The sequence below is a fragment of the Elephas maximus genome, chromosome X (assembly GCF_024166365.1).
Source record: "Elephas maximus indicus isolate mEleMax1 chromosome X, mEleMax1 primary haplotype, whole genome shotgun sequence".
Lineage (NCBI taxonomy): Eukaryota > Metazoa > Chordata > Mammalia > Proboscidea > Elephantidae > Elephas > Elephas maximus.
The window spans coordinates 163,992,731-164,007,418 of NC_064846.1; the positions used below are offsets into that span (position 1 = coordinate 163,992,731).

Consider the following 14,688-nt stretch of genomic DNA (forward strand, 5'->3'; position numbering starts at 1 on the left):
CTTCCCAGGACAGCAGCTCCAAGCATGGGTTTCTTTAAGACATAGACGCATCCTCCCACTATTGAATGTAAAGTGAGTCACCTCTTGGTTCTCCCTTCTGGAGCTAATGGACAGTAGGGAAATGGAACAAGGGAGATATTCCTCCCTACATACAGGAAGAAATGGGAGCATAAAAAAATCACATGGTCAAAAAGGACATTTTATATTAGCATTCTCTTTAGGATATTTTCTCTTTTTACATTGCTTATTATCTTTAATTTGCAGTTGAGCACAATTCTCAATGCAATGAGCACCATCTACAGTACTGGAAAAACTTGTAATCCAAACAATCCACAGGAGTGTTTATTACTTGAACCAGGTAGGTTATTCATTTTGAGTTGTTGTTGTTGTTAGCTGCCATCGAGTTAGCCCCTGACTCATGGCAACCCCATGCACTACAAAACAAAACGCTACCAGGTCCTGCACCACCCCGTGATCAGTTGCAGACTGGACCATTGTGATCCATAGGGATTTCAGTGGCTGATTTTCTGAAGTAGATTGCCAGGCCTTTCTTCCTAGCCTGTCATAGTCTGGAAGCTCTGCTGAAGCCTGTTCCGCATCATAGCAACATGCACGCTTCCAGTGCCAGTCAAGTGGTGGCTGCACACGAGGTGAATTGGCTGGAATTGAACCCGGGTGGTCTCCAGCATGAAGGTCAAGAATTTACCACTGAACCACCGCTGCCCCCGTTATTCACTTTGAGGAGTGATTATGAAATTTACTTTTTTCTCCCAAGTTCTAAAAGTTATCTTATGGAGATAATCCAAAGGTGATAAGATTTCGAATACATGTGTTTCAGCACATAGATGCTCTTTTAACTTCTAACAAAATCTCACTGTAAATTTTGTCACATACAAGTAATTTCATTAAGTTAATGATTAAATAATTTGAAATGCAGTATATCCTCTGCAGGCATATTTTGGAACTATAATAAGGGTGAAGAAATGAACAATGAGGTTTTTAAAACAACTTTCTGAACTTGCTATCTGCTAGTCTTACTTTTAACTCTTTAAAGTTCATGTGACTGTTTAAAAATAAAAATTCCACAAATGCATGTTTATTGAAATGGTGTTTATGGGTGCTTTGCGGATAACAGGCTTGGATCACATAATGGAAAACAGCACAGATTACGACCAGAGGCTGTGGGCTTGGGAAGGCTGGAGGTCTGAAGTTGGCAGGCAGCTGAGGCCATTATATGAAGAGTATGTGGACCTGAAAAATGAGATGGCAAGAGGGAATGGTAAGTTTCCTGGTCTCAGAGGTCCTGGCAGGTCCCTTGGTGGCACAAATGGTTAGCACTCAGCTACTAATCAAAAGTTGGCAGTTTGAACCCACCAAGTGACAGCATGGAAGGCCTCATGATCTGCTTTTGTAAAGATTACAGTCAAGAAAACATTATGGGGTGGTTCTACTTTGTAACATGTGGGGTCTGCATGAGTTGGAATCCACTCAACAGCAATGAGTTTGTTCATTTTTTTTTGTTTTGTTTTTAGAGGTCCTGGAGCTCTCAATGGGTCACAGGGCTAGTTCTCATGAATGCCCAAACCTGCCCTTTGACACCAGGGGTACCCCTAAATTAAGGATCATCTGCTGAGTAATTTGGGGTACCCATCTCAAGAAGAAGCAAAAACAACAACAAACCTGTTGCCACCAAGTCAATTCAAACTCATAGTAGAACTCTATAGGACAGAGTAGAACTGCCCCATAGGGTTTCCAAGGAGCAGCTGGTGGGTTCAAACTGCTGACCTTTTGGTTAGCAGCCAAGCTCTTAATCACTGCACCACCAGGGCTCCTTCTCAAGAAGAAGCCACTGGGAAATGGGAAAAGGTGCCTTGACATTCTACAGTTTAGAGAGCTCAGCAGTGAAAGTCTTCTATAGAACCTCAAATGAAGCAGTTTTCTAGGAAGGTCTCAGGCCTCCAAGGGCTCCCCAGGGAGTCTGGAGATTGAATGGAGATTCCTTGTCTCAGGAATGATGAGAGAGAGGAACCCTGCCCCTCACCTAACCCTCCACCTGGCCACAGCTCACTCTCAAGGGTCATTTGGGTGCCTACCTCAGGGTGTTTTCCCAGAAGGAAAAAAATCAGATTCGTTTAGGCTGCAAACCAATTCTTTTCTGCATTTGTAATTATAACTCAAGGAGCTCTGATGGCACAATGGTTAAGTGCTTGGCTGCTAACAGAAAGGTTGGAGGTTTGAACACATCCAGTGGCTCCATGGGAGAAAAACCTGACCGTCTGCTTCCCTGAAGATTACAGCCAAGAAAACCATATGGGGTGGTTCTACTCTGTCACATGGGGTCGCTATGAGTGGAAAATTGGCTCGATGGCATCCAACAAAACCAAAAACAAAACAAAAACAAAAAACAAACCCATTGCAGTCGAGTCGATTTTGACTCATAGCGACCCTATAGGACAGAGTAGAACTGCCCCATAGAGTTCCCACGGAGGGCCTGGTGGATTCAAACTGCCAACCTTTTGGTTAGTAGCAGTAGCACTTAACCACTGTGCCACCAGTGTTTCCAGCACCCAACAACAACACAACAAATTATAACTCAAATCACTTGGTCATAAAAATCTTAACATGGGGGGCATTTCTGTATTCCTTAACTTATGCTCCTGCCTGAATAATGAGCTGAAGTCACCGCATTATAACCAACTTCATGCTTTGGTGATTCACAGCCTCCTGGGGCTGAGTAAGGAAGAATTTTTTTGTCTGTTCTTTCTAAATTTCTTCCACTGTCACTTAACCCCATATTCTCAAGCTATAGGCAAGCTGGAGACAGTAGCTGGTCAACAATTAAAAACATAATAATATCCTGCCTATCCTTCCATCCAAATATTTATTTCCCTCCTCATTTGCCTGATTGTCCATTGTCAATGTGTCTGAAAAAGTAAAAATTACTGAAATGCATTTGCAAACTGGATTAGCTGATACCCTAACACAAGCTCAAGTTTCAAGATGAGCTCACACGCATACGATTTGCACATAATCTGCAAAACAAAACAGGCCCAAGATGGCAAGGTCTATGATGAGTTGGGTCAAATCTAAAAATATCAGGCACCGAGCAAAACCAAAATGAAATGATTCAGAGATCCAATCAGGTGTTTTAAAGTTGAAGATCCAAACTGACCTATGGAGAGGGTCGAGACCCAGGGTTAAGAGACTAGGAATGCACCTTCGCCCCTTACCAGCTGTGTGACCTTGGACAAGTGACTTCATCTCTCTAAGAGCAGACTGTTAATCTGCACAGTAAAACCAAAAATCAAAACTCATTGCTGTCAAGTCAATTCAGACTCATGGTGGCCCCATGTAATACAGCAGAACTGAGTTCCTTAGGGTTTTCTTGGTTGTAATCTTTACAGAAGCAGATTATCAGACCTTTCTTCCGCTGTGCTGCTGGGTGGGTTTGAACTGCCAACTTTTGATTACTATTCTAGCACAAACACAGGGACCAATCTGTGCACAGGTGGTTATAATAATGATACTTTTGTGGGGTTTTGTGCTTATTAAATGAGATGTTGTTGGTGGGCGCTGTTGAGCTGATTTTCAACTCAGAGTAGAACTGCCCCATAAGGTTTTCTAGCTGTAGTCTTTAGGGGAGCAGATCGCCAGGTCTTTCTCCCGCAGAGCCGCTGGGTGGGTTTGAATCACCAACCCTTCCTTCGGTTAGCAGCTGAGTGTTTAACAGATACTAGCTGCTGTTGTTATTCGCTTGCTTCCCCTTGAGTTGATGTTTAGAAGCACAACAAAAATGTGATAAACTTTCAGATTTAACTTCCCCATAAGGCTAATTTATGTATATTGTGTTTTCTCTCTTTCTTTCTTTACGTTCCCCTCTTCCTCCCCTCCTCTTTTTTTAAAAAAGGTTATGAGGACTACGGGGATTATTGGAGAGGAGATTACGAAGCAGATAACTATGACCGCAGCCAGCTGATTAAAGATGTGGAAGAGACTTTTGCACAGGTAACCTAGGCACTGTACGCAGAGGCAGACGTGGGGCAGTTCACCGGAAGATGCAAGAGTGACTGAAGGAATTCCAGCTTGTTCTTAACACACTGGTCTGCCATTCCCTGGTCCTGTGGAGTCATGGAGTATTAGAGCTTGAAGGGATTATAGAGAACAATGGGGCAACTCGGGCAGAGGAGGATCGACTTCTTTCACAGCTGGTCTTTCTACCTCTGCTTTCCTCCTCTTTCCAGAAACTGGTCCGCAATTACCCTTAGAAAGATTATCAGAAGGAATGGTCTTCATGAGCTACTTGGTGTTGGCACTGCCTTCCTTCATTGGCAGAACCACAGGCTTTGCTTCCTTTCTCAGGACAATTGACACCATTATTTCCTTAGCCTTTTGTCTAAGGAAACCTTCATGGGGAAGGGAGAGTCCTATGAGCAGAAGTGTCCCATGGGTATTTCCCAGTGTCCCTCTCATCCTTCATTTTTACTTTCATGTCTCCCCTTTGTCCCTGCCCCTTCAAACTTCTTACGTGATTGCTGGCTACTCTGTCACAGCCATAGCCGAGTAGAGCTGTCAAAAATGGAAGTAGAGCAAAAAACCCTCCAAAAAAAGAAATGGATAAAAGATTTGAGTAAGTACTTCATCAAAGAAATTAAACAAATGGCAAATAAGCAAGAAAAAACTCATTGGAGAAATGCAAATTAAAATCATGGTGAGAATCCACTACACACCCACCAGAATGGCTATGATCAACAAGATTGACAATATCAAGTGCTGGCAAAGATGTGAAGAAACTGGAACTCTTATACAGAGCTGATAGATATGCAAAATAATATAGCCACTTTGGAAAATAGTTTGGCAGTTTCTTTTAAAAATTAAACACATACTTACCATATGACCCAGCTCTTCCACTCCTAGGTAACTACCCAAGAGAAATGAAAACATGTGTCCTCACAAAGATTTATACATGGATGTTCATAGCATTATTTATAATAGCCAGAAAGTGAAAACAACCCAACTGTCCTTCAACTGGTGAATGGATAAACAAATTACAACATATCCACACATTGGAATACTATCCACTAATAAAAAAAAGAATGAACTGTTGATATATGCAACAACATGGATGAACCTCCAAAAACATTATGCTAAGTGAAAGAAGCAAAACACAAAAGACCACATATTGTATTATTCCATTTATATGAAATGTCCAGAATAGGCAAAACTACAGAGACAGAAATGAGTTCAGTGATAACTTGGGGCTGGGAATGAGACTGTAATTAACTGCAAAAGGGTACAGAAAACTTTTTGGGGTGTTGGTGATGGTGTTATGGTTCAACAACTGCACATAAATTTACTAAAACCCAGGAAATTGTACCCTTAAAATGGATGAATTTTATGGAATGTAAATTACACCTCAATTCTTTTTCATCCTTGATTAAGTTTTTTAAAAATTTATTTCATTTTTTGTATACACAGCAGAACATACACCAGTTCAACAGTTTCTACATGTACGATTCAGTGACATTGATTGCATTCTTCAAGTTGTGCAATCATTCTCATCCCCTTTTCTGAGTTGTTCCTTCCCCATTAACATAAATTCACTGCCCCCTAAGGTTCCTATCTAATCTTTCGAGTTGCTTTGTCATTTTGATCCCATTATACCTCAATTTTTTAAAAGGAAGTAGGTAGCATCTTAAAATGATTTTTTTTTTTTTTGTATCTGCTGTCATTTTGGGACCTTGTGTTCCTCTAGGTGACTTTCTTGCTTCATGCAGTGAAGCCAGTCATCATTAATACCACCTGAGAAGAAGGAATGCTCTTGAACTCTTCAGACTATTTGAGAGAAGAAAACTTTTCCTCACTCTTTAGGGAAATTCTAATTGTCTAAAGGAGCTCCTGTATCTAGTGTTGGGGATTTGGGATTGGAAATTGCAATCTGCACATTTGGTCTTAAACTTTCTGGACTTTTCAGATTAAACCATTATATGAACATCTGCATGCCTATGTGAGGAGAAAGTTGATGGACGTCTACCCTAACAGAATCAATCAGACTGGATGCCTCCCTGCCCATTTGCTTGGTAAGAAACACTAGAAATTTCTTTGAGTATTTGGCTCTTTGTTATTTGTATCAATAAAATAGTCTTTTGGAGTAAGGCCCAAAATAAAACATTTGGAAAAGTCTGTGACTGAAAAAAATTAGTAACATCATAGAAATCACATTTTGAAAGGGCTTTTTTCAACAGAAAGGCCATTTTAATCATCCTCTATTGCATTACGTGATTTTATATATAAAGAGTTATTATGTTGGCTACAACCTGAAGGATAAAGGGATTATTTAAGATAACAAAAGAAATAATTCCATGTTCAAATAAGAGTGGAAATGGGGAAAGGTGGTTTCTACTACTGAAGTTGGTTTGAGATTTCAGCATGGTATTGTTAGAGGAAAGAAACGTGGTAGGCAGGAGGTGGTTAGCGTGAGAGGAAGGCTTTCCAGAACTAAGGTGTAGCCTCAGTGAAAGCTTGGGAAGTTCATTTTAGACTGCGCTAATTACTCTTGCTGAAGAGTGCGTGTCTTGGAATCATTTGAGTAATGAATGAAGTCTTCTTCATCTTGAAGGAAGAAGCCCAACTTAGGAGGAGAATCAGCGATCCAGAACTTTGAATCCTGCCACTGAGCCTTTGTAGACCACCCAAGATCTGGGGCTCTTTATCAAGCCCTCCTCCTTCTCCATCAGGGAGTGGCCATGTCCCCTCCCTGACCCCAGCAGCTGAGGCCAAATAACATATCCCTTACACGTTGCCATAGAGTCGATTACGACTCATAGCAACCCTATAGGACAGAGTAGAACTGCCCCATAGGGTTTCCAAGGAGCGCCTGGTGGATTCAAACTGCCGACATTTTGGCTATCAGCCAAACCTATCAGTGTTCAGAAATTCCATGCCATGCATATAATAGCATTCTTGCTGCAGTTGAGCTAAGTTCCTTGTAGCTAATTCTACTCCATAGCCAAACATCATGTCTGTGAGCAAGAGAGAATATAGATGAAGGACCTATGGAGTCTTTTTACTCTAAAGTAATTAGAAATCCTCTGTACAGGTTATGTTCAATAATTTAGTTTCTGCTTAAACATGTCTGATGTGATAAGGCTCTTCCTTCCTTCTAAGGTAGACCAATCAATTGTTAGATGGCACCAATTATAAGATAGTTCTACCTTATGTGGAACTGAATCAACACCCCTCTAAAGCCTTCAATTCATTACTCCTAATTCTGGTTACCCAGAATATGTTGATTCTTCTACAAGACGGACTTCCAGATATTTGGAGATAAACACATAAAATTCAGCATAATACCTGGCACAAGACTATGTGCTGAATACATTTTAGTGACTATTATTATCATCATGTATGCACTCTTCTTTTTTTCAAGTTAAATGTCCCATACAGAGTTTCAACCATTCCTCAAAATCCCATTTTCCCCAATTGTTCTCCTTTGGATGAGCTATACGTTGTCAGTGTCCCTTTTCAGATGTTCAGATGTCATGTCCAGGCTGAACAGTTACTCTAGATGAGGTTTGCCCGACATAGAGGAAAATGGTACCATGACTGTTTTTGTTCTAGACAATATAAGTCTGTTGATTTAGCCTAAGGTCACATTTGATTTTAGGAGCCATGCCATATTATTTATTGGTTCCCATTTCAGTCTTTTACATATGGACTTCCATGACGGATAGGTTTTTCTTTAAAATTTAAGCAACAGGCTTCACATTTATCTCTATTAAATTTCATCTTTTAAAACATGAATTTTTTAAATCACCCAGTTAAGTGTATTACTGTGTTAGTTGTCATGGAGTTGATTCCAACTCATGGTGACCCCATGTGTGCAGAGCAGAACCACTCCATAGGGTTTCCAAAGCTGTGACCTTTCAGAAGCAGATTTCTAGGTCTATCTTCTGAGGCGCATCTGGGTGGGTTGGAGCTGCCAAACTTTCAGCTAGTAGTCGAGCACTTAACCATTTGCACCACCCAGGTACACCTACAGTAGCAAAAGTGAACCTTAGTTACTATAGTAGAAGTTCCTGAGTGATAAGCCTATACAATCTCTTGAATCAATACTAGACATTTTTAATAGTTTAGTTTGTGGTATTTTGTGGATGGTGGCTCATATACTTTCTGATCTATGGAAATCCTGGTGGCGTAGTAGTTAAGAGTTCAGCTGCTAACCAAAAGGTTGGCAGTTAGAATCCACCAGGAGCTCCTTGGAAACTGTATGGGGCAGTTCTACTCTGTTCTGTAGGGTCGCTATGAGTCAGAATTGACTTGATGACAATGGGTTTGGTTTTTTGGTTCTAATCTAAAGTAGCTTTGATTTCCATGTATTTAATAAATTGGGCCTTTGAATCATAATTTGAGATGGGAGAAACTGGGACAATTCACTGACGAGGTTTGACTAACCACATAATCTTTTGCCGTTTAGACTTTTTAGAATAGATAGAAGAAGAAACAAGTACTGAAAATTTAAAAGAAGAGAGGGAAAAAGAGGTAGTGAAAGGGAAGGGCAGAAAGTGGATTAAATCTAGAATATTTTGACTTGCTTACCCATCCAGCCTTATGCACTATGTAAAATTGGGTCTGTATTTCTACTGTCTTTGTTATATGTTAACTGAAACTTCTTTTTTTTTTTTTTTAACTAGGTGATATGTGGGGTAGATTTTGGACAAATCTGTACCCTTTGACAGTCCCCTTTGGACACAAACCAAACATAGATGTTACTGAGGCGATGGTGAAACAGGTAGGAAGACGAGGCCTTAAAAACCAAATCTAAGTTCTCAACTTCATTTCTTTTTATGCAGGCCTTCTGTTCTTATCTTTTGTATTTGAAACCACATAAATGAAAACATTTCCAGGTTATTTAAATTTATTTCTCCCATGTAGCTGTCTTTTCATGGAAAAGTAGTTTATAATGTCAGTGACCTCAAGTACAGGTATGGTGTTGATCTTTTTGAGAGGTGTTCAAAATGGAGATGCCCTGAAGTTTCCAGTAAGCAGAAAGATGTGGAATCAGCAGCTAGCTGGCATCACTCTTTCCAAAGTTAGTCATTGTGAGGTGATCAGTTACTGTCTTAGTTATCTAGTGCTGCTATAACAGAAATATCACAAGTGGATGGCTTTAACAAAGAGAAGTTTATTCCTCATAGTGTAGGCAGCTAGAAGTCCGAATTCAGGGCACCAGCTCCAGGGAAAGCCTTTCTCCCTCTGTTGGTTCTGGGGGGAGGTCCTTGTCATCTATCTTCCGTGGTCTAGGAGCTTCTCAGCACAGGGACCCTGAGGTTCAAAGGACGTGACCCACTCCCGGCGCTTTTCTTGGTGGTGTGAGGTCCCTCTCCTCTCTGCTTAATTTTCTCTTTTATTATCTCAAAAAAGATTGACTCAAGATACAACCTAATCCTGTAGACTCAGTCCTGCCTCATTAACATCATAAACCCATTGCTGTAGAGTTGATTCCGACTCATAGTGAACCTATAGGACAGAGTAGAACTGCCCACAGGGTTTTCAAGGAGCTACTGGTGAATTTGAACTGCTGACATTTTGGTGAGCAGCAGTAGCTCTTAATCACTATGCCACCAGGGTTCCCATTAACATCGTAGAGGCTAGGCTTTACTAGGATATCCTATGATTTACATAGGATAATCACATCAGATCACAAAATGGTGGACGATCACACAATACTGGAAATCATGGGCTAACCAAGCTGATACACATTTTGGGGGGACACAATTCAAGCCATAACAATCACTAATCTCTGTGAATAGTTAAAAAAAAAACAAAGATAACAGAAGATTTTTACACATTGTTTTAAAAATTATTGTTAAAAATACTATGAATCTTTAAAATAATTTTAAAATCACCTTTATTTTACCGTGTTGGTATAATTGTTTAACTTCTCTGTATCTCCTTCCATTGATGGAATCATACTACAATTATAATTATGCATTTTTTCTTTATTGAGCTAAAATTCTACCTTTCTGAGTAGACTTCCTAGTCATCCTTTTATTGGCTATGTACAATTTCTTAGGGTGGCTGTACCAATTAACTGTTACTGCATTGCTGGACCTTTGCTTGTTAATGGTTTCAAATCTGTAAGTAACATTGCAGTGAACACCGTTGTATACATAACATACTGTTGGGAAATGTCCACTGTAGAATAAAAACATGCAACTGCAAGGGCCTCCAAACTCTTGTTTTACAGATTGAGGCCAGTTTTCCCCAACGAGGGGGTGAGATAAGCATGCGGCTGTCGTAGCCCCATCTCAGTTGAGCGGCAGTAGAGGCCTACCTTTATGTAGCTCCCTAGCCTTTCCAAAGTGTTTCCACGTCCACCATCTCTCCTAATGTTATCCTTACAACAAACCTAAGAGACCATCAGGGCAGGCATTGTGATAGTTCCATGTTGTAGATGAAGAAACAGTGGCTCAGGTAAAATGATTTGCCCATAGTCACAAAGAGAGTCAGGGACAACTAAGGTTTGAGCTCTGAGGGCCTAATATTTCCAGTCGAGTTTTCTATTCATTCAATAGATTTTTTTCAGCATTGTTGATACCAATTTGCTTTTGGCATTGATAGTTCCTTAGAGTGCTTTTTAACTTCTCAACTAATTGGTATTTTCATGTAAAGTTTTAGAATTTTTAAAAATAATTAATTTTATTTTTTGCTGTTGTGAAAATATACACAGCAAAGCATACACCAATTCAACAATTTCTACATGTACAATTGAACGACATTGATCACATTTTTCAAGTTGCGCAACCATTCTCACCCTCCCTTCCCGAATTATTCTTCCACCGTTAACATAAACGCCCCTAAGCTTCTAACTTTTCGAGTTGCTGTTGTCAATTTGATTCCAAATATAGATAGTTCTTTAAAAGAACACAATGCTCAATGCAGATATTCCTTACTAATTAAGGTAAATTTATTGTTTGGTTTAAAGAAGACTTTGGGGAATATTTTTGGTTTAAGGTTTAAAAATTATCTCAGAACAATAGTTTTGGGGGTTTATCTGGCCTCAATCACTCCAGAAAGTCTGGATTCCATGAGAATTTGAAATTTTGTTCTGCATTTTCTGCCTTTTGGTGAGGATTTTTTATTAACTGCTGAATTACTAGTCTGTACTATTTTGGTATACTTTCATTCTACTTAAGAATGCCATACTCATCAATACCAATATTACCTGACATTAAGACTTTAAAGGCTTATAGTAAACCAACAGACAAAACAATCCCATAGTTTCATGTCCCGTGCCATCCTCAGGGCTGTCATAAGAGAAAAACAAGTCTTGACTCAACCTTGAAATGAGAGGAAGTTTTCTGTGTCAGTAAAAGTGATTAATGAGGTGTCTGCCGATGACACAAACTTAGTTTGCTCAATGTAAGTCTTATCTCCTAAACAGGCTTAGTCAGCTCCTGGGATACTGCCTCCCAGCAGTTTGCTGGATGACAGATGCCTACTGCTGCTTCTCCCTAACTCCAGAACATTCTAAAAATTTAGACTCCCATACATACCATGAAGCCAAAGCCCAACTGCCCATTAGCTGCTGGGCCACATCTGGGTTTTTTTTTTCCTTAATTCCAAAAACCTATGTATCTGTCTACCTCATTGCTTATATCTTCCCCCAGGGCCTTGCCTGAGAAAGAGCTCAAGCAATGACAGTTGACTTGAATTGAGTAATCTTTAATTTTCTTTTTTAAACTAATGTTTATGTTTTAATGGTCATAATAAATATGTCATGGTTGTTTATGATTACACTTGGGATATAAACTAAAAAGACAAAAAAAGGCATGCATAATCTCATCGTGTTCTGTTAACATTTTCCATGCATTTTCTCATTAAGATTATACTACATAAGCAGTTTATAAATTCTACTTCTTCTCATACTATTAAATTGTAAATATTTTATGACATCAGTAGCAATCCTTTATAAATAAAATTTGAATGGCTCCATAATTTTCCACTCTATAAAAGTATCATTATTTACTGGGTCATTCTGGTTGTTGTTTCTACCTTTTCTCTATAAAAAATAATCGTTTAAAATAGAATTCTTTGACTTAATTTTGTGATGATTTCTTAGGTTAGATCCAAGAAGTTTATGCCACTGTACACATCCAACAGAAAGAATGCTGCTGTTTTATGCTGGAATTAAATACTGTTGCTTTTTCCAGGACTGGAATGCAACGAAGATATTCAAGGAGGCTGAGAAGTTCTTTATGTCTGTTGGCCTCCCTCCTATGACTCAAGGATTCTGGGAAAACTCCATGCTAACTGAGCCAGGCGATGGCCGAAAAGTGGTCTGCCATCCCACAGCCTGGGACCTGGGGAAGGGTGACTTCAGGTAGTGCAGCCCTTATTTACACACTGATATTAAGATGTGGGACAATGGCAGTAGGAACGAGGTTGGACTTGGATTCCTTCTCTGCTGCTCTTAGCACAGAAGAGACGAGCTAACTCCTTGAGTGAAGGCTGGGAGTCTGCGAGGGCACATCCTGGCTTTCTCAGGACCAGGGGATGGCCCTACCTTGAACCTTTAGATAATCTTCCTTGCTTGGAAGTAATATATATCTGTTAGAGTTGCATGGTCTTGGGGATGTTGGTGTCCGCATTTCGAAAGTTTCAGTGCTAATATTTATGGAAGATGGGTGTGTGCATCAGGCACTGATCCTCTCCTCAATGTTTCCCTCTTGTGAGTGAGACAGGACAGGTAAATAGAGAAGCTGGGGAAAGGGAGAAAGTGGTACACATCGGAAGAGGAGCACAGGTATTGTGTCATGGGGAATTGGGAGAGAAGAACTGGCCATACCTGGAATAGGGGGTAGGATCAGACAGGGTTTTGTGGGTGATATTTGAACTGGGTTTGAAAGATGAGAAGGGTTTGGACAGATGGAGATGGAAGGAGGACACGGGGCTGGGAGAACAGCAGGATCCAGTGCAGACAGCCTCGACCTGGGGTGGGTACTGGAGCCAGCAAGTTAGGCTAGAATGAAGGGCATGGGAAGGAGGGTTTTCGTGACTTGGGGGAATGAGCACAGGCTTTGGAATCCCTTGTGTGCCACTTAATGACTATGCAGCTATGGGCCAGTATTTAACCTTGAGTTTCAGCTTCCTTATCTATAAAGAGGAGTAGTCATCACCAGGTTGCCGGTTTGTGAGTGCCTTAGGTTGGGCTTCACAGCCTGAGATGGAGATTCTTGTGCAAATGCTTCCTTGAAGGAGCGCTCTTGAGAAAAGGAGAGAGAAGGAAGCAGGGTGGGGCAGGGGAAGGAGCTGAGCAAGGCTGTGGTCTCAACTGGAGACTTGCCTCCACCTGATCCCATGAGGCACTCTGGAGCATGATTCGCACCATAGAGTGGTCCTGTCTTGTGGCAAAAGGACTAGCCTTTGTGCCCCTACATTAGTCAGTCACTGGCTGTGAACTGCCCCAGGAGGTGGGGGGAACACAACTTCCTGGTTGACACACCTTCCATTTGTCCAAGGGCAGTGAAGAAGGGAATAGCTGTTGGTTCTTAGCACCTATGGCTGGGTGATAGGTGCATCTGCCTGAAAATTGGGACCTGGGTGGAGCCCCAACAGCATCAACTAGAATAATGGTTGGCAATGCTTTTCTGTAAAGGGACAGATAGGTTAGACTTTGTGGGTCTCTGTTGCAACTACTCAACTCTGCCCTTGTAGCATGAAAGTAGCCATGTTGTTATTGTGAGCTGCCATTGAGTTGGCCCCTGACTCATGGTGACCCCATGTGACAGAATAGAACTGCTCTATAGGGTTTTCTTGGTGTAATCTTCACAGAAGCAGAATGTCAAGCTTTTCTTCTGTGGCATCACTGGGTGGATGTGAACTGCCAACCTTTAGGTTAGCAGCCGATGGCAAACTGCTCTTGCCACCTGGGCTCCTTAGACAATACATAAATAAATGTACTTGGCTGTGTTCCAATAAAACTTTATTTACAAAAACAGGCAGCTGGTCCATAGGCCATAGTTTGCCAACCCCTGTACTAGGAAAAAACAAGTTGCCATCAAGTTGATTTTGACTCAAGGTGACCCCATTTGTGTCAGAGTACAACTGCGCTGTGTAGGATTTCCAGTGGCTGATTTTTCCAAGGTAGATTGCCAGGCCTTTCTTCTGAGGTGCCTCTGGGTAGACTCAAACTTCTCAATCTTTTCCGTTAGCAGCCAAGTGTGTTAAGTGTTTGCACCACCCAGGAACTCCAGCCTGTGAGCAGGAGAACAGGATTCTGCCCTGTCTATCACTTTATACAGAGCACCTAGTACAGTTTCTAGGATATAACAGGTAGGTACTCAAGATTCACTGGTGAATAAATCTTGAAAAGATGATCCATGCTACCAAAACCCCATAAAACTCAACTGTGATGACTGAATAAAATTTGATGAGGTTGGTTTTAGTTTTGCCCATTTATGTGCAGGATCAAGATGTGCACGAAGGTGACAATGGATGACTTCCTGACGGCCCATCACGAGATGGGACACATCCAGTATGACATGGCATATGCTATACAACCCTACCTGCTAAGAAATGGAGCTAACGAGGGGTTCCATGAAGCTGTTGGAGAAATCATGTCACTCTCTGCTGCCACACCTGAGCATCTGAAAGCCATCGGCCTCCTGCCATCTGATTTTCAAGAGG

The 14,688-nt window shown here is 40.9% G+C and overlaps 1 protein-coding gene across 2 annotated transcripts in view; it reads left to right on the forward strand.

Annotated features, from left to right (window-relative positions):
- ACE2 (angiotensin converting enzyme 2) overlaps positions 1-14,688 on the forward strand; it is a 45,303-nt gene that overhangs the window by 12,953 nt on the left and 17,662 nt on the right. For both annotated transcript variants that reach the window (XM_049873364.1, XM_049873365.1), the window contains exons 3-9: positions 265-358; positions 1,136-1,279; positions 3,908-4,005; positions 5,972-6,077; positions 8,691-8,788; positions 12,213-12,382; positions 14,468-14,688. The exon at positions 14,468-14,688 is cut by the window's right edge and continues 6 nt beyond it. In XM_049873364.1, coding sequence (XP_049729321.1) covers positions 265-358; positions 1,136-1,279; positions 3,908-4,005; positions 5,972-6,077; positions 8,691-8,788; positions 12,213-12,382; positions 14,468-14,688 — 931 coding nt within the window. The remainder of the gene's footprint in view (positions 1-264; positions 359-1,135; positions 1,280-3,907; positions 4,006-5,971; positions 6,078-8,690; positions 8,789-12,212; positions 12,383-14,467) is intronic.